Source organism: Rhipicephalus microplus, chromosome 3 (assembly GCF_043290135.1).
Source record: "Rhipicephalus microplus isolate Deutch F79 chromosome 3, USDA_Rmic, whole genome shotgun sequence".
Taxonomy (NCBI): Eukaryota; Metazoa; Arthropoda; class Arachnida; order Ixodida; family Ixodidae; genus Rhipicephalus; species Rhipicephalus microplus.
In genome coordinates this window covers 284973289-285001185 of record NC_134702.1, presented here as the reverse complement: position 1 = coordinate 285001185, position 27897 = coordinate 284973289, and the positions used below count along the sequence as shown (strand labels likewise).

At 46.0% G+C, this 27897-nt stretch overlaps 1 protein-coding gene across 6 annotated transcripts in view; it reads left to right on the top strand.

Moving 5' to 3' along the window:
* Window positions 1–27897, top strand: part of LOC119167658 (WD repeat domain 33) — a 325197-nt gene that overhangs the window by 283666 nt on the left and 13634 nt on the right. For all 6 annotated transcript variants that reach the window (XM_037419187.2, XM_037419193.2, XM_075891074.1 and 3 more), the window contains one exon: window positions 4556–4689. In XM_037419187.2, the coding sequence (XP_037275084.1) occupies window positions 4556–4689 (134 nt within the window). The remainder of the gene's footprint in view (window positions 1–4555; window positions 4690–27897) is intronic.

Genomic DNA, 27897 nt, shown 5'->3' with positions numbered 1-27897 from the left:
TACTAAGCTAGACAATGAAAGCAGAAAGGTAAGTCTCAAAATTAATCTGCAGAAAATGAAAGTAATGTACAACAACCTCGGAAGAAAGAAAAAAGTGCTTCGAGATAGGTACCAGTGCTCTTGCAGTTCTAAAGATTTCGTCTACTTAAAACAGGTAGTAACCGCCGAGCCGAACCATGAGGTTTAAGTAACTAGAGGAACAAGAATGGGGTAGAGCACACTTATCAACCATTCTCAAATCATAACTCGTAGATTGCCACTATCTCTACAAAGGAAGGTATATAACAGCTGCATCTTGCCAGTACTTACCTACAGAGCAGAAACCTGAAGGCTGACAAAGAGGGTTGAGCTTAAATTCAGCTCGGGAATCTTTTGCGAGATAGTTGACGTGGTTGATCGGCGCTCTTCTTTGGTGTCAGTGTAAGCGCTCACAAGCTTTGCTGATTTCAGAGCTGTGAACATTGTCGCATGAGTTGCCCTTGCTTCATTATGTGAAGGTGATCTTTTTGATGCCTGATCTGTATCCATTTAAAAAAATGGTAACACGCATAGAACGATTAGGAAAAGGACAAGACAATAGAGCTAAAGATCGCAGTTCACCTATGTTGTCACATCTGTTTTCTTATCATTCTATGCGCTGTTAAAATTTTTAAAAATTAGTCCCCACCAATTTGCCCAAGCATCGACCCTTTCAATCTGATCTGTATGTTTAGGCAAGCTTCTTGCAACAGCATACCAGCCCGCAGGTTTGGCCACCTGTTAGGCAGTGGCTGTTAATGTTTCTGTTTGTTACTGAGCCATCTGAACTCTTGACATTAGCTGCAGCACTCGTATGATGGTTCACACTTTTCATGTTTTGGACATCACACATGCCTGAACACTGAGCTTACAGCATGTCATGCATAATTTTGGTCATTGTTCGACATATTTCTTTGTAGTGCAATTCTATATAAAGGAGTCCACATAGTCCAAAAGGTGCGAACATTTGATTGGCAAATTTCTGTGATATTTTTGTTTTTTGTTAGCCTTTTTTTTTTCTGAGTTCATTCTGATGTCAATGCAGGTTCTCAGCCTTAATTTTTCAACATTTGTAACTTAAGCAAATACCTCTGTCACGTATCATTTCTTTGACATGCATGGCAGCTTAATTGGGAGTAATAATTGGGCTCAGTTAAGTCGAAATCCATTTAAATAATTTCTGTGGTCTTTCTCAAGTCTCTGTTATCATGGCGGCTTGCTTGGCATGTTTCGCATTTATGCAGCCTTTGAAGAATGTTGTTTTGGTTGAAATGTGATTGCGACTACTTATGTTGTGAGCAGTGTAAGCCCTTCCAGTATTGGCAGTAGTGATGATACATGTGTGTGCTTCGAAGCTGATGAGTAGAGGCCAGATTTATAGTTACTAAAAAGCCGGGCTTTATACGCCCAAACTAGACGGGCAAAACACTGTCTTAGGTCCACAAAGTCCTAAACATAGGCACAATAAACTTCAACAAACTTCCAATTTTTGTAGAATTACGTGCAGTATCTGTGTCTATGACAGGAAAGAAAACAGGAATGTTTTACTTTTTATTGGTACAAAGGTGCAAATGGTTTTGCGTAGCCTTGCTCTTTTTCTCTCTTCAGGGGTTTGCAGAATACGGTCTCTCCTTTTCTAGTCCAGCATGGTGAATCAAGTGTCCACTGTCAAAAAAACACGCTCCTGGGTCTCTTTCTTTTCGGCATGACTGAGAAGGGCAACACACCAGCAAACAACCAGAATGCTAATAAGGAACCGAAACTCAAGTTTGCCGAGTGACGACAATGCCGTGCCTGGCCCTGGCGGCGAGCTATGGAAAACTTGAGGAAAAATGCGGATGAGGTCGCAGGCAAGTCGGTGTGTTTTGCCAAAAAGGGAGCACATGCGACATGTGTGCAACATGTTTTGCAGTCGGTGAGGCTCCATGCCGCCAGCTTGGTGTGGTAGAACGAGACACTCCTTGTGCGAAGTTGCCTTTCCACGATGGAAGAAGCAGCCCCACAGAAGGGTCGAGGAGGTCCGAAGTATTGGTGTGTTGTGGGCTGCCACACCAATGCAGACAACACTAAGGAACGCTCTCCACGTGTAAAACTGTATCAGTTTCCTAGCAAGTAAAAGCCAGCAAACTCGGGCGCATTCGCCAAAGGTAGAGCAAGCATGACACAATAGCCGGGGGGGAAAAAAACGAGACGAGCACTTCAACTTGACTTGCTGTGGTTAAACTTCAGCTAGCTGCTTCGCGGCGACATCAGCGGGTCATGCTTCCATCGCACAGATATCATGACTCCAAATATTCTTGGACATTTTAATGCCATGACCGTATAACTTTAGTTTTTATTCATTTTTTTTAGCACGTTGAAAACATTTGCACGTGACAGTACATGGCTGCTATTGCTAGGTACTACATCAAAACAACAATTATGGCTTCCATAAACGTCAAAACAGCACATCGATAGAGTATGTGACTTCATGTCGGCAGGATGAGACTTACCTCGAGGCATACATTGTACTCGGTATTATCACGGAGGACCTGAGAAATGTATTTCCCAGTGACTCAGACGTCCTCGTTTTTCGTCGTCGGCTCCACATAATAAAATTGACTAACAAGCTTTACTCCTTTTGTTAGATTCTCTTCTCGGAAGTGCTTGTCCAATCCAGCTCAGAAATCTTTATAAAGCAAGACTGCAGGCGGCGAGGTGACTCAAACGCAGCGCGCGCTCTTTGCACGAGCACGTAAGCGAGCGGCAGTGCTTGTCGGGAAAGGAAAACACACGGTATACATCCCTGATTTCTACTTTTCTGCCAAAGATGCCGCTGCCTCTCCAGAGTCGCAGTGCCACCATGCGTTGCTTTGGCTTCCTATAGGTCAGAAGGGTCTTCTTGCCTCGTATTAACTTGGCCTAACTGCACAGGGCGACTTTCTATTCTGCCTGTGAACACCTTAAAGGGTCCTTCACTAGGTTTGAGAATTTCGAGAAGACAAGAAGAATGCATGAACTGGGCACTCACGATGATGTCTGCCAAGATTTGCAGTGCTAAACGCCTCGAAAAGAGGTGAAGTTTCGGACTGAACGCCGTCTGACATTTATTTCATGGGTGCGAGCCCCAGCGTGGTGGAGGTGACGTATACAACAAGGAATGATCCTGCGTACGTCAAAGCAGTACGCGACAATGCGATAATTATTCGAGGCGACATGTGTAATTTGTGCAATCTGTTCCCTGAACAGAAGTATGAAGGTTGACAGAAACACTAAAACATACAAACGGAATCTATGCCCATCATTTTATTATTATTATTTTTTTGCTTTATATTGAGTGAGATGCGAGAATAAGCTGCCTCTATTTCGTTTGCGTTGATGTTCTCGGATTTTTCGCATCATACCAGTGGCAGCATGAACAAGGCTTGGCATGTTTTTGGTGCATCATCTCTTGAAGCAGTTCTAGTGGTGCGATGCTATGTATCGTGGTACCGTGGCGCATAGAGGAATCCATCCCACAGAAACAGGCAGTACAATACAGAGAACGTTGAAACGACACAACACCACTTATGTGCACGGCCTGGCATTGGCATGTAATTCAAATGTAACCTTGCATGCGCATCACATGTTGATGCATCTGGGTCCTGTGATCTTCCGGTTCCGAGTTGCTCCGATACAGAAGAGGGCAGAAAAATAATTTGGCTTGCGAGGTCTACACTGGGCGAGTGGCAAATGTTTCAAGCTCACCTTTTCGCGTCATGCTTTCGCAGCTTGTAATGAACCCATATAAAAATACTAGTGGTGAAAAACTGTTCATTGGGCATGCAAGAACTTCCAGTGTCTGAGTTAAATTTCTCATGTGACTTAGCGAAATGCTGTTTAAGAAGTAAATGACAAAACAAAAACCACCACGACATCTTTTTTTTTTATCTACACTGTACTTTCCCCTGATGACATTCTGTGATTTTACATTTGTTCTCTATCGTTCTACGGCTGCACAGAAGCACCTCCTGTTCCCAAAGCATGTGAGCAGATGCCGTGAAGATGCCGAGCAGACGACACAACGTGGATGATGAATATATGTGTAGAGGCTAATCTACCTTCTTATTGGCTAAGAGGCCTTGTAGCCTTGACAGTGCTGAAAGGAACTTATGAAATGGAGTCTACGTTGCACCCCATAGAGTTTCAAAGGCTCAGTTTTTCCTGGTAACATGAATTCTGGTCTCCAACTGTACCCGAAAGCAAAATTTGAGGTTAAATAGCGTTCATATAGGCACTGATATTGAAAGTAGGCATTTATAGGTACTTATAGGGATTTAGGTGCAAACGTCAAAAATTTGCAGTTATAGGCACTATAAAAACACGATCAAAGCTCCTCTAATTCGTGCTCGTATATCGAAGTGGCACGATAGGAATGCAAGATGCAAAATAGGCATTTGCCTATAATCTGGTCTCTAGTGATGAGATTGTGACAGTATGCTGAACGATCACTTTAGCTCCTCGTCTTTTTATTGTGCCTGTACTGCTAACATGTCCTCATCATCTGGCTTTTCCGCAGTACCACCCATGGGCTTTCGACACCAGGGCATGCCACCGCAGGCTGGCCAGGACCAGGGCCAATTCCAAAGGTCAGGTGCGGGCGAGTGGCGCAACATGGGTGACTCTGGCAACCAGCAACAACCACAGCTCAGGGTGAGCCGTACCGGCCAGGTTTTATGATTTCATTGTGAAATTTTCGGAGAATGCAGCTCTTGTCATTGATTCCGTGGTAGAAGTATAGAACAAAGCTTAATTAAACACAAGACAAAAGAAGGATCTTTCCTTCATCTTGGGTTTTGTTAGGCGCTGTTTTATATTTTTACCACAGAACCCCACCAACTCGCCCAATTCGCCCGTCTTCTTCATCATTGATTCATTCGGTATAATACGAGGAGTGACTGGTATAGGTTAATGTGTTTCTATTTTTACAGGCTAACATGTTCTCTGAAGCATTTACACTATAGTAGTGGTCAGGAAATCGTCAGTTTGAGACCTGTTTTTATGCTGGGAAACAAAAAAAAAGTGCAGCCAAGAGCAGTAGCCTGCCACAGCCTTGCAGTGCATGCTTGCCCGTGTTATGCGAAAATGTTGAGGCTGGTGCTCTGTCAGTTGTCTCTTGCAGAATTACACCCAAATAATTTAGCTCAATTATGTCAAAATCCATTTGAATAATTTCTGTGGTCGCATATTTCCCACTGCAAGTTTAACTAGATGATGTGAAGCAGCAGCTTGTGCTGGCCTGGTTAAATCAGAGGTTACAAGTGGCAGTTCATGGTTTCCAAATATGCCCCAAAACCCAAAAGAGTGACAGCCTTACAAAGCCATAAGACAATGTCGTATGGCGAGCCACTTGAGCACCTTCATAGTAACCGTCATAGTTCATAGTAAACCATGCACAGTGTACCCCTGCTGAAGAGAACACGTGCTGCACTGCAATGTAGCACTCACATGCGTGCAGCATGTCGTGTGCTTCTCAAGGCATCAGCACTTCAAGGTGCAACCATTCATTTATTTTTTCTGGGGGCAGGAAAAATAATAAAGAAGGGAATTCACAATTTAGATGGACATGGGCATCTGCTTCACCAGCTTGTGCACTCAAGCTGCATACAAACTTCAAGACTTACTTTGAAAATTCTTTTAATTAGGCAGAATTGTGAGAACCATGCTCTCCAACTAGCATGCATCGCTCCAGATTATGTCTGGCGTGTCAGACCACATCGCGTCGTGCCGGACCACATTGCTTTAGACCGGCCTTTATTAAAACTTTTCTTTTTCCTTCCATGGAAAAAAGTTGTGTTACGAGGCACCAAAGTTATGACAATTTTGTGGCACCATAGGTGTTTTTGGTTGGGTAATGTTATTGGGGGGAGGTGCCTTTTTTGCACCCCGCTGTCGATGCCCATGTGCGACATGCTTTGCTGGTTTCGTGTGACTGGTGTGTTGCATTGAAGAACATCTCAGCAAGTGCATATCTCGGCTGATCATGAGGCATACGACTATATCTTTTATCGTACTGGCAGCAACACTGCTGAAATGGTTCACCTATCAATCATCATTATGTGTGATTACCTGGTTGCTCCGCAAGACCGTCACTTTTTTGGGTTCCCGGCAAAATCAGGATTGGGTAGTGCTGAAAAATATAAACTTCGAGCTGCAAACCACCGTTCATGTTTATAGTTAACCATCACCTCTGATTACTTTTAGCATTTCAAAGTTTGCTGAATCCTGTTTTTTTTTTATGTTCTGTCAACGAAGATGCCTTTTAATTCAAGTACTCGGAATGTTTTACTGTAAGTCTGTAGTTGCTACTCTTCATGTTAGATGGCCATAGTGATAGTGTTGAAAAAATGAGGATCACTTCACGACGCTGTTATGACCGAGTGTCCAGAATGATTCACGGTTTCGGGTTTTATTACATAAGTGGTTGAAAGATTTTTACTGTGACAGTTGTGTGGGCAATGATCGTTGTCCGAGGATAATGTTCGGCTGGCGCCACCAGAGGCCTCTGCTATTCCCAATGTGAGGTAGGCACATTAACAAGATGCCAACAAAACATTGTAAACCAGGCAGCTGCAGCAGATTCAGTCATCCTGCATTCGGACCTTTAGACAGCTGCAGAGGTAGAGGTCAAAGTGACACAGGAAAATGTCTGTGAGCTGGCTGGTAGAACATGATATGGAAGCAGAAGCAGAATATGGAAACAGAACAAATGTCTCGTAAAGCGACTTGGTATAATTTTTTTCAGACAATACTCGTTACCCCTAGTGAGGAAGAAAACCCTGTGGAAAGCAGTTGTTATGAACAGCTCAGTCAACCCTTTCTGTTATGCACGGCGAGAAGAGTGCACAAGCTAAGAGCAGTGTTGTCACTTCCTGGCGCACCCTCTTTTTATACCTGTACTGGATCTCTTAGAAGCAATTGCATGTTAGTGTCAAAGAGCATGCCAATAGCTGGCATAAATCAAGATCTGATGTGCCACTGGGTGCCGGCACTGTGCCTCTTCGACTTTCCCTTTTGTGGCAGCCCGAGGACTCTTTTTGGACAGGAAATGACGTCAACTATCTCACAGTGTGAGAGGCAAAATTGTCAGGCAAGCGTCGGGCAGCCCCGCTGCATCATCGTTGTCATGCAAGTGCAGCTGTGTTTGCTGTGTCGTCTGCCACATCATCAATGAATATGATAACCAATTCCTACAGTCAGACCTTGACACTGTCTCAACCTGGTGCAATAAATGGCTTATGACTCTCAACTCTAACAAATCTAAATGCATGTCAATAACCCGGCGATCTATTTCTCCCCCCTGTACCTACAGAATTAACGCCGTTCCCCTTCAGCATGTCTCTTCATATAAGTACCTCGGCGTTTACATTACCAACAATCTATCTTGGCACACGCATGTTACCTACATCTGTAATAACGCTAACCGAACGCTAGCATACTTACGCCGCAACTTTTCTCGCGCTCCACTGTCCCTCAAAATTCTATTATACCGATCGCTAATTCGCCCAAAGCTTGAGTACGCGTCCGCTATATGGGATCCCGTGCAGCAAAATTTAATTAACGCGTTAGAATCTGTTCAGAACCGCTCAGTTCGGTTCATTTGTTCTAATTATTCCCGTACTGCTAGCATATCAGAAATGAAATCTAACCTTGACCTACCCAATTTAACTGTCCGGAGGAAACTGGGGCGACTGCATTTTTTTCATAAGATATTTTTTCACAATCCATCAATGAAGCGAGACCTCATTTCACAACCGTCATACCACTCATCGCGCATTGATCATCAGCATAAGGTTGCAATTCGGTTTTGCCGCACCAAATTCTTTTCAGCAGCCTTCTTACCGAAAACAGCCGCCGATTGGAACCACCTTCCCTCTTCCGTTGTATCAATAACAGACCCTTTGTTATTCAAGACTGCAATTTCTCAGCAATGCTTGTAACTATACGCAGTTTCCATTATCTATCTTTGTCTTGTATGTGCTTGAATTCTTATACATTTTTTAGTTGACTTATGTTGCCTTCCTGATTTGCGCATCTGATACTTGTTTCTTTATTTTGTCGTTTTTTCTTGTGTGTTATATATGTTGTACCCACCCCCTCTGTAATGCCCTACAGGCCCTGAGGGTATTCTAATAAATAAATAAATAAATCAGTCTGTAAACACGGAAGCTTCGGTTGACGAGATCATTGCAATACTGCATGCTTACGACACGATTGAAGAGGATGGTCGGGAGCTATGGTGGGGAGCATCACCTTAGTAGCCTGTTGTTGGCCTGGGTTTTGAGGCAGGAACGGCACCGTGTTCCGTTATACGTTCAGCGAGTTGTGCCAGCGTATGTAGACCTGGAGTTCAGAAAAATGTTTTGACTGTCCCAAAGCACATCTGTGGATCTTGCAGAAGCGATTGAGAGGTATGCTTCTTATCCGCAATGCTCGTGTCTGACAAATAAAAGTGTCAGCTGAGAAAGCCGTGCTGATCAAAGTGAGCTAGCTATCTTGTCACTCAAACTACAGTGCATGGAATTGTGGACAAGTTCGACGTAAGTGGAGCCGAGTGGGCACGTCGCAATGCGCCGTGCTCTTGGTTATCAGTGCGAGAGAGATCAAGAGGCTGGACAGCAACGACATCGCGCGAAACAAGTGTGCATTTCATGTGCTGTATCAACGCCAAGAGGTAGAAGCTGGCACTTGAGACGGAAGGTTGGTGGGATCAGGAAGGTTGATGACTGTCACGTTCACATCCACCGACCACCAGATTTAGAGTAGAGCTATAACCGAGGCAAGCCTCATCGCACTGAGAGGGCAATAATTAAACGTAGAGTACAGGAAAATTACTCGCATGACAATAAAATGTCTTATCTTTGCTCACATACCTAAAGCTACCATCAAACAACACAAAGCCTCCGTTCTTACAGACAGAGAACGCTTTGATCCGTATCTCCTTTAAAAAAAATATTTCGTAGCATTAGGACACACCATCCTAAACATGGTAAGGCTAAAACTGAAATGCACGTTTAATAAATGTGAAAACAGCAAATTTGAAAAGGTCGTCAAACCAAGCGGCGAACTTCTGCAGTGATGATGTTCACGAGCAGACGAGGCGATGAAAAAAAAACATGTAAAAGCGCTTCTTCTGCTCGTTGCCAGCATGCTGCCAGCGCAAAATCGTTCCGGCGGGAGAGTGAGTCCGCGGGCGGCCGCTGCCTGGCAGAGAGGGAAAAACTAACGCGTTTGGGGCAGCGTTCTGGCAGGTGGGCGGAGCTTCAGGGCTGCCCGAGAAGTGCCCGATAAAAACGAACGTCTTGTGCTGTCCGCTAGCTGGCAGCCTGAGCAAATAATCTAAGAAGCTCACAATGTTCCATAGTTGTCACACGGTGAGCCACACTTGAGCAGAGAAATCATAAGGAGCGTTTCAGCAGACATGCACACGACTTTTTTTCTCGTGCCATCCCGTCCTCCCAGTGCACTCTTTGGCACACATGGTTGAAGCCTGCAACTAAACCCTGTAACTCTAGTGGCTTGAGAATCAATTCCCAAAAAAATAAACTAAATCACATAGCCCACTTAGAAAAGTGGTTCAGCACCCCTTAAATGTGGTTCCAGTGTCCAATGCATGGAATGAAAGGGAAGCTTTTAGAATTGCTTACTGTGGGTTTTAGTTACGCTGCCTTGCTGCTGTATGCAGAAGCCCAGTTTTGGCTAAGTCAGCTAAAAACATACACACAATTAAGATAGTACACACAATTACTAGTGCACAAAAACAAAACACTTAAACACACTACTAAACATGTATTTGGCAATGTGCCCCCCAGCTCCCCTTCACTCCCGTGCATTCTAAGCACACACGCTAATTCTGAGAATGCATTTTTGTTGAAGACAAGCCACTAGAGGGAAGTTTTGTTGCAGAAAAATACTTAAAACTGTAAACTTCCTTAAAGGAGCCCTGACATCAAATTTACTCATCTCAAGACTTTTGCATCAACGAGTTCCTATCAACCCCCAAGTAGCGATTCACGACCTATAACGCTACTGAAGGATGAATAACTATGACTTTTATTGATTTATATTACTGGTGTCTAGTATAATTCAAAACGATCGGTAATCCAAAAACGAAAACATTCTCCCAAACATTTTCACCACGCACCGCGATCGAGTGGAACCTTCTTTTATCTGAAATCACAACATCAATCACCGACAATAAACGTTTTGCAGAAGCACGAACCAATGTTATTTAAATATATAAGTCCGTTTTGCTTTACTGTTATTATTATCACTGTGTTCGATTTACTGTTGTATATAAGTATGTAATTTTTTCTCACCCCTCTTTGTAATGCCTTTGGCATTGAGGGGTCAAATGATAAAATTTAAAAAATAAAAATCCTGCCATTATTAGCATTGGGAGCGCTACCAGCGGCGTTATCTCGCGGTCACTTCCAGATCACGCCACAGCTGACCACTTCTCCACAGAAAAGAGTGAGGTCAGGCTCAGCTGCTTTGGAGATATTCTGTCTGCTAAATGCGCACATTCAGTCATGTTTTGTCACCTGCATTCACGTCGTCGCTGTACAATATGTCAGCTAGGGTTGAATATGACTGTCTGGAGCTTGTAATCGCCGCGATTCCGAAATGAATGCCATTCCAAGCAGTATAGAAGAGGTGCACGAGGATGCATGCTTTGGCTATGCTCGCTCGTGCGTCTAAAGTGCCAACCACTGGCACGCGTATGCACGCGCCTACCCGTCAAAAGCATCTAGTCGCGCCTGTGGAGGAAAAGGGCGCGCAACCACTGGCACGCGTCAACCGCGTTGGCGCCCTCGCGTCGAAGGCCGATGCACAATGTTGCTTGATCTCTTGGCTTAGAACTGTCCAAGTTCAGCACAGAACGGTACGTTCCTAACTGGAGCGGGTTTGTATGTTTTAGAGGATATGAGAACACGTTAAAAAATTGATAGTGCTTCACCCACCACAGTTTAGACTATTTTAGAAGTAATTGACATTCCAGTGCCCAAAGTAACTACAGCGGTATGCACCAGAAATCAACAACGGTGCGTGCGCCGCTCCTGCGAATGAACATTCGCGTTTAGCATACTGTACGTCTATCATAGGTGTGTGCGGGGTTCTAGTTAAGGAGGGGGGGCAAAAGTTTGTCGCAATGCCCCCCCCCCCCCCATGTAATGGCTGGTTTAGCGCCCCCTCCCTATTATGTTAATATATGGAGTTGACATTGAGCTCCCCCCCCCCCCCCTCCTCTCTTCGGTGAATGAGGCGGCGGCTGCCCTCCTGATCAGGTTAACAAACCACCGGGTTTCTATACCTGCACTACCAAATTTATTAACAATATCTTGAATATGCTGGTACCTTCAGTATATTTACACATCATATTTTATAGCACTCAACTTAATAATCACGCCTGATACTTCATGATCTGACAGATTTAAGTCAGTCATAAGACTACAATTGAGGCCAGAGTAGCAGGCTTTCGGCTGATGTGTGTTCGAAATATCCTCTAATGCAACAAAGCACACCTGGTTCTTTTTGGTACGACAGATATTGGTCATAAGATAGGAACCAAATACTGCGTAGAATGCCTTCGGGCATTTTCCATAGTCGAAATGTGCTCTAATGCAACTAACTGTGCCTGACACTTCATGATGCGACAGATATCAGTCATAATATTGGAACGGAACCCTATATGGAATACTTCTGGACATTGTCTTTAGTCAAAGTATTCTCTAAAACGACAAATGACACCCAACTGTTTATGAAGTCGCAGATATCGGTCATAATATTAGAATTGAAACCTTAATGCCAGACCTCTGGACGTTGTCGTTAGTCAAAGTATTCTCTAAAACGACAAACAACACCCAACTCTTCATGAAGTCACAGATATCGGTCATAATACTGAAACTGAACCCTGTATGGAAGGCAGTCAAAATGTTCTCCAATGCAATAAAACACACCGGACACTTCATGATGCAACAGATATTAGTGATCAGATTGAAACCAAGCACAGCGTGGAACACTTTCGGATTGTATACTTATTTATTTTAAAATACGGCAGCCCAATGTGAGGCCACTGCAGAAGTGGTGTACATATATACAAAATGAAAGCATTTAAACAGTAATATCACAGTAAGTGTGCCAAAGTAAACAAATATCACTACCCCCTGAGTGCACCCCAATAAGAAATGAGAGAAACAGAACATTATTATGATACAAGTGCCTCCAAAAAGGTCAGACACACTGGTATCACGAACCAAGCCAAGTAGATCATTCCAGTGTTTGATAACTGTATTTGAACGTGTTGGAGAGCACTACAAATGACTTCTAAGCTGGACTGTCATTGCAGATCAGTGCTGTGTTGTAGGTTTCTGCACTTTGCTGCTAGTTTCAATATCTTTTAACATCTACAAGTGCATCTGACACTTCTTGATGAGACAGACATTGGTTTTGAGACTGCAGCCAAGCACTGTGTAAAAGGCTGTCACATGTCATCAATAGTCAAAATACCCTAGAATGCAATAAAGCAAGCCCAAAATTTTTGATCGGACAGATGCCGGTCATAGGATTGCACCAGAGCACCGTGCAGAAGTTTTGGCAAGTTTCTTAACATAGCTAAACTGAATGTGCTTAAGTGCATGCATATATAGTCCAAGTTAATGTGTATACTAAAAAACTGAAAAGAAATGAAGCAGTCCTTGGAAAAAACATACAAAGATTCAATGTTCGAACCATCTAATAATATCTTCAGCTCATTACAGTCTAGAGGAACAGATAAATACATGCACAGTTCTGAAAGATCTCGTAAGTCACATGAGGTACTTTTTGCATTTCTTCTATACAAATTGCAGTACAGTACTAGTGCACCTTCATTCTTTCTGTGCATACATTTGGTGACCTTCTCTTCCTACTATCGTGTCATCGTGCAGCTGATTTCAAATCAGGCGCTTCTCACAAGGTTTTCAGTTATCTGTCTAGATGTAAACAAAACGCGTGTTATATTATAGTGAACTGTAAAACGACGGAGAAGCGCCATCGTATGCCTACAGCTATGAGTATCAGAATGAGCTATAAATTAAGAATGCGTGTGTTAGAATGCCTCCAAACTATGTATGTGCTACTGAGCGTGGCCGAGAAGCAGAACAAGCGAGAAGTGAAATAGCAGGCAATACCAGCAGCACTTAATCATGCAACTTTCTTTTTCGATCACCACAGCAACGCACGCTCTAGTTTCTATTTTGGATATGAATGGACATGAGACTGCTGACAGCTGAATGTGTCAGCGTCGCTGGTACCCGTCACGAAATCACATCACACTGATACCAACCCAAGCACGCTTGTTAATAGCTTGGCAACACACGAAAACGATTTCCACCGAAGCCAACGAATGTTTCAGCGTCATACAATTCGCGAATACACTTATATAAGTACGTACGATTTCACATCACCGAAATGTGCTGGCTAGTGCGAGGTTCACTTTCAGCGATGATGAATACCGATGTTGAAAACAAACACAGTGTATATAAAAACTCTTCCGTATGCACTACGCAATGTTTTGGGCGTCGTATACGGTGTCTATGTTGCGACGGAAACTACCGTAAATTTTTTTCAGCCGATGTTCCTCGCATGTGCTGGTTCATACGAACTAGACGGTAGAGGCCTACGCTGGATGCAGATGACACCGCTCTGAATTGCCTCCGCGGTAGGCGAAGGCTCAGGCTCAACGCTTCGAACCTCCGAAGTCTGTTCACACTTATTTTTAGCACAAAAAATCACAAATCAAAGCACAAGAACACCGACATGCTCCAGTAGTCTGTGCGATGTTCTCGCTCGGCCGACGATCGCACTCGGGACCGGTGCCGGCATTCGGTGGATTTGTCGGCGTCGCTCGAACTCGGCACGAAACCGCGTCACGCTGGTAGCACTCACAGTCATTCGTCGTTTCATTGTCGTTCCAGATTACGAAGCGGTCATTCAGGAACGTTTGGAGTAGTTTCCGTGCTTGCTTCCAGAGAACTCGGCCGTGCCTTCGAAGCGGCGGCCATTAGGCATAACGTTTCGAGGCATCGCGCCCTCTGGTTGGTTGGCGCGCGGCCCCTGGTTGGTTGGCGCCGTTGTACGCGTGGTGACGTAGCGTACGCGTGGCAAAAATATCAAGCCAACGCCTCCTCTAGGAAGATGCCTGCCGCATAAGAAAAAAACAACTCCTTACCCTTTTCCTCCTTTATTTTAGAATGTTCTCAGTCGCTAGCGTCACTTGTGGCGGACGGTGCAACTACGCAACACTTTGCATAGCCTCCGATATAGCGGTGTACAGTTTCAAGTCTCCAACAACTCTCGACTGACGCGCCCCTATGGGCCGCAGATGAAAAATGCCTAGCTGGTACCAACGTTACTAGATCTAGTAACGTTGGCTGGTACCGCCCGTCGCCGTGATGATGGATGGATGGATGGATGGATGGATGGATGGATGGATGGATGGATGGATGGATGGATGGATGGACGGACGGACGGACGGACGGACGGACGAGCCGGGGCGGGCGGGCGGGTTGGGCCGGGGCGGGCGGGCGGGCCGGGGCGGGCGGGCGGGTTGGGCCGGGCCGGGGCGGGCGGGCCGGGCCGGGGCGGGCGGGCCGGGCCGGGGCGGGCGGGCCGGGGCGGGCGGGCGGGCCGGGCCGGGCGGGCCGGGCGGGCGGGCCGGGCCGGGTTGGGCGGGCCGGGCCGGGCGGGCGGGCCGGGCCGGGCCGGGCGGGCGGGCGGGCGGACGGATGGACGGACGGACGGACGGATGGAGGGAGGGATGGATGGATGGATGGATATGGCTGTACCCTTTAGATCGGGCGGTGGCTTGCGCCACCAAGCCGTAATACTTAATGAACCCAAAACTATATTTATTTTTTTTCCCCTTAAAAAGTGAGTTTGAGGATTCGTACTTTGCAGTGAACAGTTTAATTTGCACTCGTGCCTTGACTTTAGCCACAAATCAGATAACCTCCTTCTAGTTAAGTCTACTTGCTTAAAGTCTATTTTGCCCTCCCGGTCCCTAAACCCCAGTGCTTTGAAAAACTCTGCGCCATCATCCTGAACTATAGGGTGAAGCCCTTTACAGAACATTATCAAGTGTTCGGCAGTTTTTTCTTCCTCTCCACACGCACTGCATACTGTGTCTACCCCTTCGTATTTGGCCCGATATGTCTTGGTTCGCAATACTCCCATCCTGGCCTCAAACAGTAGAGAACTACCCCGAGTATTATCATAGATCCTTTCTTTGGCAATTTCCTTATTAAAAGTTCAATAGATCTCTAGTGCGGACTCGTTAATCATACCGATTCTCCACATGTCAGTCTCGGTTTCCTTGACTTTCTTCTTAACCGATAGTTCTTTTTGGTTTGGCCACCTGCTGTTTTCTAAGTATTTACCAGTCAATTTCCTGGTTCGCTTCCTCCATTTTGTATCGACATTCTTCATGTACAAGTAGCTGAAAAACTTCCTAGCCCAACGCTCCTCCCCCATTTCTCTCAATCGCTTATGAAATTTTATCTTGCTGCTAGCTTCCCTGCCTTCAAATGATGTCCATCCCATGTCACCTTGTACTCTCTGATTTGCTGTATTCCCGTGAGCTCCTAAAGCAAGCCTACCTATTCCACGTTGCTTAATTTCTAATCTTGCTTGAACTTCTGATCTCATGCACAAGACCGCATTGCCGAACGTCAGCCCAGGAACCATGACCCCTTTCCATATTCCTCTCACAACATCATACCTATTGTAATTCCACAGTGCCCTATTTTTCATCACTGCTGCATTCCTGTTACCTTTAGTCGTCACGTATATTTCGTGTTCCCTCAGGTACTCGGTCCCATTGCTTACCCATACGCCCAGATATTTGTATTTATCTGTTATCTCAAGCGTGACCTCCTGTATCCTAAGCTCACTACCTTCGTTGTCATTGAAAATCATGACTGCTGATTTTTGCTTACTGAATCTAAAATCTAACCTATCTCCCTCATTACCGCAGATGTCCACCAATCTCTGCAAATCTTCCTTGTTGTCGGCCATTAGCCCTTTACCATCTGCGTACATCAATGCTGGTAGTGCCTGTTCAATGAGTTTTCCTTGTTTGACGAAGGAGAGGTTGAAGGCCAGTCCACTTCCCTCTAATTTGGCCTCTAATTCTTGTAGGTACATCATGAATAACAAGGGTGACAGAGGACACCCCTGCCTAAGCCCCCCGTTTCACCTCTGTGGGCTTAGATACCTGTTTTTCCCACTTTATAACTACCTTGTTACTTTTATAGATCTCCTTTGAAAAATTAGTGACTACATTTTCCACGCCTAGTGTGTCCAGTATTCCCCACAATTCCTCTTGAACCACGCTATCATACGCTCCCTTGATATCCAAGAATGCTAGCCACAGGGGCCTGTGTTTCTTTTCTGCTATTTCGATGCACTGCGTCAGTGAGAACAGATTGTCTTCCAACCTCCTGTGTTTCCGAAACCCATTCTGCAGTTCCCCCAGCACCTCCTCATCTTCTATCCATGCTTGCAGTCTTTCCTTTATAATCTGCATCGCCAGCCTGTAGACCACTGATGTCACTGTTATAGGACGGTAGTTGTTTATGTCAGCTTTGTCCCCCTTTCCTTTATAGATCATGCTCATCCTGCTAAGTTTCCATCCATCGGGAACTTCACCAGCGATTATTATTTTGCTCACTGCCTCTCTCAAAGCCTGCTTAGACTTCGGACCTAATGTCTTTATCAGCCTAATTGGAATGCCATCTAGGCCTGTTGATGTACTACTAGGAACCCTTTTCTCAGCCCTTTCCCACTCTCGTGAAAATGGAGCCATTTCACCACTTGATTCGTCCTTGTCTATTGTGGTGCATAAAGTACTTCTTTGTTGAAATTTTTCTGTCACCCTTGTTCTTATATATTCAATAGCTTCGTCCCCTTCTAGCCTGGCACCTTGGGCTGTAGTTATAAAACTCTGCTCTAGGCTCGTCTCATTTCTTAGGGAGTTTAGATGGTTCCAAAATTTCGTGGCTGCCTTTCTATCCTTTTTATGTACTTCTGCCAGCCACTGAGCTCCCTTTCTTCTAATCTTTTCATTGATCAAAAGGGATGCAGCCCTTCTACAGCTTAGAAAGGTTTCCCATTTTCTTTCAACATCATCTGTCGGTTCACTCGCTGCTTAGCATGTCTGTGTTCCCTAGAGGCTTCCTGACGTTTTGCTATGGCTCTCTTAAATTCCTCATCCCACCAACTGTTGGGTTTGTGTCTTCTTTTCCGGGGTGACTTGTTACGCGTCTTAGCAAGCTCTAGCTCAAAGAGTCTAATTAGATTTGTGTATGTCCACACTGTCTTATTATCGTCCGTGATTACTTTCTCAATTTGTTTAGTGGCTATTTCAATTTGCCTTTCTGAATAAAATTTTCCTGTAGTTGCTCATCTTGTCTCCTTCCCACTTTCACTGCTCTTCCAAAACTTAGCTTGATACGTTTGTGATCACTACCCAGACTTCTGGAGCCACCTTCATCTATGTGCATTCCCCTGAGCTTATCATACATCCTATGTGACATCAGTGCATAATCTATCATCGACTGCAGCCTTCCTACCTCCCATGTTATTTGCCCTTCACACTTCTCGGTACTGTTGCAAATGATCAAATCAAGCCTTTCACACATATCCATGATCATTTTGCCTGTCGGGTTGGTATACCCATCTATATCTTCTATGTGCACATTCATGTCTCCTAGTATAATTATCTCGCACTCTCTTCCTAACTCCTGAATGTCCTTTAATATACACTCTACCATTGCCTGGTTTTCCTCTCTGGCCTTTGCTCCTGTCCACAAGTACACGAAACCAAGGAGTGTCATTTGACCTGCCACTTTCCCTTTTAGCCATAAATGTTCCTTGCACTCCTGCTTGATCCTTTGCCAGTCTGTACTTTTATGAATGAATGCCCCAATACCACCACCCTTTCTGCTGCCTTCTGTTCTATTACAATATTCCCACGCGTAGTCCGGATTGTTCGGAGGTTGTTCCATGTCCCTGAGATGTGTTTCTACAAAACCGTATACCATCGGCCTCTCTTCCCTTAGCTGTTCTTCTATCTCTTCCCACTTCAGCCTGTTCCTACCACCCTGCATGTTAATATACTCTATGTCTGAATGGGCTCGGCGCTCGTGGCTACGTCTATTTATGCCCCGGACTCTACCTATCTTAGACATTGGTGCCACTTTGGAATAGCATCTGTCCATAACACCTGTCGAAGAGTCTCCCTGGTTGTTTTCCTCGTTACTAGCTATCCTGCACCCCGAAGGGCTCGCTTGCCCCCCAAAAAAGCTCCTGCGCGTCCTGCAAGTCGCCAACCCACCTCATGACCTAGCCACCCATCGAAGTGAATTCTGTCTCGTTGAAAACCACCCACCTATGCACCTATGACAGTCTCGGTCTTGAGCGCCACTGCGCGGCGCTTGCTCAAAACTGAAGGCAGGCCAACTCCGCTGGGAGCGCGAGCCATTTCCCAGGCATTGTATAGAGGAGGCGTTGGCTGGTACCACCCGTCGCCGTGCTGATAGTGTTGGTCGCGAGTGTCACCGCGCGGAGCTTGCTTAAAACTGAAGGCAGGCCAACTCCGCTGGGAGCGCGAGGTATTCCTCAGGCATCTTTCTAGAGGAGGCGTTGATCAAGCCCGGCTTGATCCCTCGCGCCTCCTTGCGTATGCCCCTCCGACGCCGACGACGAGAGGCGCAATTGACGCTTTTGATGCGTAGATGCGAGCATACGCGTGCCAGTGGTTGGCACTTAAGTTAGCTATTGTGGGAATTGAGGCTAGCCCGCTGCCTTTGCGCGAGCTTTGCCACCTTTTCTGCCGTTCTCATGTCCCGACATGTCTGCCCTCCTTTGCTGTCTGCCGCGCTGGGGGAGCGGAGTGACGTTTAACCCCCTCACCCGGTAGCGGATATGACTGTGGCGCCGCGCGCGGATGCTCCCGAGAGGCTTTCGCGTGCTGCGTCGGGAGCGGGCAGAGAGATACTCTCTAGGACTGCAGACGGTGAACCACGCGATCTTTTCTGTCCGTCGACCCCCGTCATTCGGGGTTCGTCGGACTTCGCTGACGGCGCCTCGCGCCCGAGGCGAACGCTCACCTTTTGTTGTCCCACTGCGTACGCATGGCCGAAGGGTGGTACGGTGTCCTAGTGTGTGGCCTAGCTACGCCGACCCGTCTGCCTCCGAAGCCAACGCGAGCGCCTTTGCCCTCGCTCGAGCAACCGGGCCTTGGTCCCGGTGTCTTCGTGGATAACCTTTACCGCGGAGACGTGCTCGTGGCACCCTGTGTAGTACTTTGTGCCCGTGGCGTGGATAAGCCTATTTGCTTTCCCGCCGCGCCTTTTTTGAAACGGGCTGTACTGCGTTTGGTGTTGCCACAATGAAGTGTTGCGACTTTGAGCAGTATCGTGTTTTCGCCACGGCGACGGTTAACGCGTGCGCTGCGGCTCGCTAAGACCGGACCCACGCCTGTGGTCGTACTCCTTCGGAATACGTGTGCACTACACTATATTAGTGTGTTTTGGCGTGCACAGCATTCAGATATACACAAAGGGGTCAATGGAATACAGTCGAGCCCACATATAATGGCCCCACTTAAAACGAAGAATATCCGCGTGACCGTGAAAATATACATTGGTTCAATGGCACAAAATCGCACTTACAACAAACGTCTCCGAGTGCCGCTGATCGGTTACAGTGAACGGAGTCGGCGGTCTGCCGACTTCCCGAGAAACCAATTTCGACCACCGATCAGGCATCTGGTGAGGTGCCCATACATTCTTATTGTTAAACACCGACCCTGCCTCCGCGCCCCTCTAGTTGCCGCTCTCCCCGACCGCTTTTTGTCACGCACCCCTCCGTCTTTTGTCCCCCCGCTACTCTGAGCACCCCGCATCGCCAGACGAGACCCGTGTTTTCACACTGCCACCAATATTTCGAAGACCGGTCAGCCATCTACCCTGTTTTTGATCGCTGGTGCTTCACTTCACTTCACTTTATTTCCTTAAATACCCCGAGGGGGTATTACATAAGGGGTGGGTTAACAAATAAAGTTCTGTTATTTTTTTTTTATTGGCACGGGTTTTCGTTGCGAAAGACGTGCAGACAGTTGGTCGAAAAATGTTGATGGACAGGAAATGGCCACGACATCATGGAGAAGATCATTCCAGTCGTTTGCAGTCCGTACAAAAAAGGACATAGAAAAAGTGGTCGTTCTAATGCGTGGACGGGCAACTTGAAGTGGATGTCTAGTGCGGTGAGACATGCGGGCTGGTGGAACAATGTAGGGATGACGGATTGGGCTGTGAAAAATTTTCTGAAACAGGCAGAGGCTGGAAATGCGACGGCGAACGTCAAGGTTTAAGAAAGCAGATTCTTTTTTGAGGGATGATACACTAATATTATACGAATACGAAGAATGAATGAACCTAGTAGCATGGTTTTGAACTGCCTCAAGTGAGTGGATGAGATATGCTTGGTGTGGGTTCCAGATTGCAGAGACATATTCCAATTTAGAGCGAATAAGGGATGTGTAGGCCTGTAACTTGACGTCCTGCGGGGCGTGCCGAAGGTGCATTTCAGAAAACCTAGGGATTTGTTTGCAGATGATATAATGTTGGTAACATGCAGGCGCCAGTTAAGATCATTGCACAGGGTCACACCGAGATACTTATATGATTGCACGTGTTCGAGGGCGACGTTAGCGATTGAGTAAGGGAACAAAGAGGGGTTGCTACGGCGGTGGAAAGAGACTGTTTTACATTTGTTAGGGTTAAGTTTCATAAGCCAGCTTTCACACCAGTCCTGCACGTGGTTAAGGTCATCTTGAATAGCGGTTTGATCTGTCGGGTTAGTGATTGAGTGGTAGATTACACAGTCGTCAGCAAACAAACGGATACTGGAGGAGACATGCGAAGCTAAATCATTAATATAAATTAAGAAGAGAAGGGGACCAAGAACGGAGCCTTGGGGGACACCTGATGTTACTGGAAGGGGGTTAGAGGGCACGTCATCAATTGAAACAAACTGGGAGCGGTTAGTTAGAAATTCCTCAATCCAAGCTAAAACATCGGGATGTATATTTAAAGATCTAAGTTTCATTAGCAGTTGCTTATGAGGTACCTTGTCGAACGCTTTCGAGAAATCCAGAAATATTACGTCAGTCGGCAGGTTAGTATCTAGACTTGTGTGCAGATCCTGGACAAAAAGGGCTAATTGGGTTTCGCAACAGTAACCCTTACGAAACCCGTGCTGGGCAGGATGAAAGAAGTTATTGGCATCAAGAAAGTGAACGATTTGGGTGTGATTTTACAGGGTACGCTTGTTAGAGAGATTGGGCGATAATTTAGGGGGCTGTCTTTGTTACCTGATTTGAAAACCGGAGTGACCTTCCCCACCTTCCAGTTGTCTGGTAAGATGCCTGTGCGAAGTGACTGTGAGAATAAAAATGACAAAATCACTGAAGAAATAGATTTCATGTTTTTAAGAATTTTAGTATTGATTTTGTCTACACCTGCTGAGGAAGACAGTTTCAATTTTTCGATAACAGACAAAACACCCGATGGAATAAATGTGATAGGCGACATAAAAGACTGGATACATTTCGGTAACGCAGGAAACGGTATGTGGGTTTCGTTAGTAAAAACAGATGAAAAGGCAGCATTGAAAAGTTCAACGATGTCAGTGGTACTCATATCATCGCCAGCTTCATTTTTCAATGTAACCGTATGGGATTCCTGGGGGTTAATGATTTTCCAAAATTTCCTGGGATTATTGGTTAGAATCTTGGGTAAATCTGTGTGAAAAAACGAGTGTTTTGCGCTGCGTATGGCGAGGAAATACGCTTTTTCGGCCGCGTAGTATTTATCCCAGTTCTGAGCTATAGGTTTTATCTTGGCAGCCCGAAATAATCGTTTCTTCTTATTACATAGCTTTTTCAGGGTTTTTGTGAACCATGGTTTCTGACAAGATGCTCGAAATGTGGTTTTCGGTATGTACTTTGTTGCCAGTTCCCATATTTTGTTTTTGAAAATCGTCCAGTTGTCCTTTACTGATCTGTTCCAAAAGTCTGCTTCGAAGTTCGGAAAAAAATTTTGAAGTTCGTTATTTATTGCCTCATAGTTTCCTTTATCATACATACAGACTGATAGTTTTAGGATGAGGCTTGCGGGACAAGTGGTCGAAATTCAAGACTGAGTATATTACCTTGTGATCGCTGATTTCACGAAGGTATGTAAATGACGATAAACTTTCGGGGTGCGTTGTTAGAATCAAGTCTAGTATATTGGCTGAGTTGTTTGTCATGCGGGTTGGCTCCGATACCACCTGGGTAAGATTAAAGTTTAAGCAGATGTTTACAAATTCTTTTGTTTCAACACTGCTTCCTGCCAAAGCGACTTGGTCTTTGCAGTCAATATCGGGATAGTTAAAATCGCCAAAAAGTAGGACATGCGCGTTGGGTTGTTTGACAGTGAGGTAGTTCAGTATATTGTTGAATTTCTCAGGAAAGTCTGGACTGCTTTGTGAGGGACGATAGCACACTCCAAGCAGCAGAGTTACTGGCGTAGAACGAATACGAAGCCATAATATTTCAATGTCAGATGTAATGTCGACAACTGAGCACGATGGCGACTTGCTAGTGGCGATTAAAACACTTCCCCCTCGAGCCCCTTTGCAGTCGTTCCAAAAAACGTCAAAATTCGGGAGATTAGCCAGGATTTCATTGTTCGTAACGTCACTTGACAGCCACGTTTCGGTGAGGACGAGTATATTGCGCTCGGATGACAAAACAAGATTAGATAATTGCTCGCGCTTAGAAAGAAAACTACGGGCGTTAGTGTAGATTACGGAGGTGGAAATATTTGGTCACAATCGATTGCATGGGTGGTGTGACGGTTGGCGTTGCTTTTGGGATTGCTACGCCATTTCTTTGATGGATTGTGACATTTCATCGAAGACGTACCGCTTGGAGCCAAGACACAACGTTTTGTAGGGGCATGAAAAAGCGATGGATTTGCTCCTAGCGAAGGCAATGAGGTGTTTCCGTGCATTTTGGACGGAACGAGAGAAATTCTGACCTATTGCGTAAGTTGTGCCTTTCAGTTTTTTGCCGTTAGAAAGAATCGTTTCTTTAGTTTTAAACGATGTGAATTTTAAAATGATCGGGCGGTGCTGGCCAGGCTTGTGACGACCGAGCCGGTGTGCCCTTTCAACTTCTTTCGCGTCAATTTTAACGTTTAAGTGCTCGCTGCAGAGGCTCACAATTAGTTCTTCGGACTCAGAGAAAGTTTCAGAGTTGTTAGTATGTGGGAGACCATAAAATATTAGGTTGTTCCGTCGCGAGCGGTTTTCCGCATCGTCAAACCTGGCCTCCAAGGTTTGAATGTGACGAGCTGTAGTGCCTGCACTGGTCTCTAGCGCCGTTATTTGTGTTGGAACGGTTGAGAGGCTTTGGTAGTGTTTTTCCAGCTGCGTTATTCTATTACTTAGGTCACTGTTAGAGTTTGAGGCGCATTGGGTACTCGTACCCGCGCTGGTGTCGAGCCACAGAGGCTCGCGGGCTTCTGGTCCGTCAGTCGCGGCACCGAGTGAAGCCGAGGAGAGTAGATGGATGACGAGCGTAGCATACACCTGCATGGCGAACAGGAGCGGGTTACAGGACTGTTTCGTGGCGCAGCCACCGAGCCCACCTGTCGTTGTCGTTGGCTGTCGTTGGCGTCACCGGGCTGGAGTGACCAGACCATTTGCCAATATCGGCCAACTGTATCCGATAGTCTGCGTCTAGTGCACACGCGTACGCTACCCCACCGACTCTGATAATTTGCGATTTATTCGTGTTTAGGACTTGTTCTCGCTCACTTCGCACTCGGCTCAGCATGCCTTCCGCGCGCGTATGGAAGCGCGAAAACGGCTGTTAATTTGCGCGTAACGAATCGCGAAATATCGAAGTTCTTGAGGCCACGCAAACCCACCGGCGCAATGAAACGATTTTTTGACTACGGCCGCCGATTTTTCGAACACTGCCGCGTGCACCGATTCAGGCGGCCATGCACTCTTTCCAAGTTTTTCTACGTGCGAGTTTCGCGGACCTTTCAATCAAGCTACCCTACCTGCCTCCTTCTGGTGTGTTTTGGTTTTCAAGGTCACCCTCCTGCCGCATCCTCCTCTCTCTTTATCGCAACTTCTTGCTCTTCTCTCGCAAGTCTGCTCACCTCTCTTGATCACAACCAGTCTCAACCCCTTCGCCCATCTCCACCGCTCCGCGACGCCCGCCCCGCTGGCTCGAATTAGTTTCGTTTTCTGACTGGAAACAGGCCTAGAGCTGTTCCACGCGCTCTGGCATGTGTATCGCGTGTGCGCGTCTTGCTCGCTCTTGGTGTGCGTCTGTCGTCATGATGGCCGACGGGAGGACTAGCACGCTTTTTCGTGCCGCTCAACAAAACGTCGAAAGTGTGACCGCTTGGCTCGAGCGTAATCAGCGCGTTAGGTGTCGCGTTGCGGAGCGCTTGCTCATAGCTGTTCACCACCTGGCAGCCAACTTGTCGCTTCGGGAATCCCTGTGTTCAGCTGTGGAGATGGTGAATATTTCGTGGGCGGCGGTGACGTCTACATGCACGCAAAACTGTTTTCGCGAGACCGACTTCATCGACGTTGGGCCCAATGTCAAGCCTGAAGCTTCTCAACTGCAGCGGCGATTTGTGGCCGCGCGTCATCGACTTCGATCTGAGAGTGCGGGTGGGACATCTGTTGCGATGGTTTAATTACGGCCGATGATGATGCGGACACTGCAGAACCGTGCACGGATTGGGGCATTGTGAATGAAGTACGTGGCGAGAGCGATTTGGAGGAATCGGATTGCGAGAACGACGAAACTTTGGAGCCAGTGCCTCATGCGGCTTATGCCACGGGCCTCGGGGAATGAGCACCCCGCCATTTTAAATGAACTCGAGACTGCTCTTATCGCTTCTTTTCTTCGAAACACGTGCATCGCGTCTTTTGGGGGCAAAAATGTTTGTGTTTTCACTCGCAACTTTTTTTTAAAAGCTGTGTTTCATTTACTACGAACTTCGAGATACAACGAACGGATGCTGCGTCACGCTCAGGTTCGTTATAAGCGGGCTCGACTGTATCAGTATAGCTCCTTCAGGCGCGAATTAAATCTGGCAACGTGAAAAATTTTTTTGTTCATAATTTCATTATTTAAGCCTTTTAAAGTAAGAAACTCGAAACAAATGCAAAATATGTTTATTGGTTCAATTTTTGCTCAGCGTCCACATTTGTGGACATTGCGCCTCAAAGCAGTAATATTAGTGAAAGGCGACAAAGAAGAAAACACGCTTTCCATTTAAATTCTTTCAAAGTAATGTTGGGAGAAGTTACCAGAAAAAGTCTATTTAGTGTGAAAGAGGTAGAAGCAGTCATTCTGCGATGTCAGGCAAAGAAAAATGTCACACTTCCTGCAGCGGACCCGGCTCTTGGATGAGCATCCATCCCTCCTGCAGCGTTGTGCGTTGGGTATGTTCATTTGCTGTGGCCAGTGCTGGATGCCGTCATAGCAAAGAGTGCTCACTGGCAGGGGTGACGCATTGGGTGCCTTCCTTTTCATCACCTGGGGGTTCTCACAGCTTGGTCGCCCACGCTTTTTCTGGGGCTTGTTGACGCTCAGCTGATGATGATGATGGAGATGATCCTTGATAGTCTGGCGCACACCCACAAAGGGAGATCGGCCAAGAACCGGGCGGCAGGATCTTAACTAAAAGGCTAATGGTTTTTCAAACAGAACGTAATTTTGTGTTCTCTTCATTCTCTTCCTCTTTTTCGTCGTCCGAAATGTCTCCATCGGAAACATCTCCATTGGCTATTTTTTAAGGACGTCTTATGCTGTTTCACCGTGGACTTTTTTGTCGTCTCGATGCATGATCTTGAACTCTTGGTGACAAAAATTATTAACGTAAACATCATTTGATGCTACCGGAAGTGAAACACAGAGAAATAGCAGCCTTTCAACAAAGGAGGCACTGAAGCGCAGTGTCCACGTTCGTGGACGCGAAATTTAGCTGAACCTTTCTGTCATTACAAATGATTTCCTATTGCCAAAATGTTGTTAAAAGGCATGCGGGATATCTTAGTTATTACTGACAAATGCAAAATTTCACGCCAGCTAAAAAGGTACGAAGTAAACGATAAAAACATCAGAGCTACTTACGCGTCCCGCCATAGAAAGTGGAGGCGTCCACTTTGACTTTTGTTTACGATGTTATTTTGAACCAGGTGCAAGAGATGGCACCACGCGTCCTTGCAGCAAGATGCAGAGGTTGCGGGAGCCTTGTTTGCGCGCGAGATTCAAGACCCATTTTCGAAACACCTAGGTGTGAACTTGGCGTCCACAAATGTGGACGTTGCGCCTGAAGGGGATAGGGAGTGGGCACCAGAGCAGAAATAGAGTATATTCCCTGCTTGCCAGGTTGTTCTTTGCGCCTCCAGATAGCCCCATCTATTTGGCCTCTCACAGTGGTGGCGGCGGCAGTAACCCGCTATTTCATGGACGCAAAGAACTCTATGGACAAACCAAAATTCAGTATTTACGATACCTGTGTGTTGCTTGTTACCAATGATATCTCTCTATATGCTACTCCACTTCGATAGCCTGTGGTCGTGTTGGCGAGTAACATACGCGTAATGCATAGATACCCTCACCGATTGCGCTTTTTTCGTGATTCGAACCAGACGACTGTGATTCACAATGGTTCCCCACCATGCTGAATGACGAGCATACATTTAATCATGCTATTTTCTTTCGCCAATATTTCATGAGCGGTTTGCATCCTGGTAATTTCACGAAATCATTCAAAGCAGTGATCCGACTCCTGTGCCAAAGTGCGCCAAATCAAATTTACTTTGCCATCCTGATGATATCAATGGAAATTGGGCCAAACTGTGCCAAAGTCAGATTTGAAGCCTCTATCACCTGCGATATGTACACCAGCACGTCACAATATGTACACATTGTTCTCGGGGTCATAGAAGTCACAATCACGTCATCATCATCACCAGTCGGACTACGTCCACTGCAGGACAAAGGCAGTCAACTTGGTTCTGTGCTTGCTGCTGCTACTTTATACCCGTAAACTTCTTAATCTCATCTTCGCACCTAACTTTCTGTCTCCCCCTAACACGCTTACCTTCTCTGGGAATCCTGTTAGATAACCTTAATGACCAGCGGCTATCCTGCCTACGCGCTACATGCCAGGTGCATGCCCATTTCTTCTTGATTTCAACTATGATATTGTCACGGGTCCCGTTAATTTGGGAGGCGATCGCCGGGCTAATTCCAAGGGCCGAAGTATCGGCCCCCTGAACCGCACCACGAAAGCGTGGACAATTTAGAAGTGGTCCTATTTGGCGCGCCAGCGGACGCCGGCTGTCGTCCAAAGAACAAGTCAAAGCCGAGAGTTGATAAACAAAACAAAATTATATTCTCAATTATGGCAGATCAAAATGATACACAAGTATGCACACTCGACAATAGTTGAATACAATATGTCACCAATCAATCAACGTACTACACAGTATAATCAGCCACACTCGAAACAACGGACACAGACAACAATACGCACTACAATGCAGTCGCATGCATCGAACAACCAAGACACTTAAAGACTAAAGAGTTAGAAAACTTATTCAGTCCAAAGTTCTTGGAACAAAAGTCTGGATGATACTCTTCCGAGAATCACTCACTCAAAGTCCAGCGTTGTTGTCGTTCCGCTGCCCCCGAAGTTTCTCTTCCAGGAAACCTCGCGTCTTCAATTG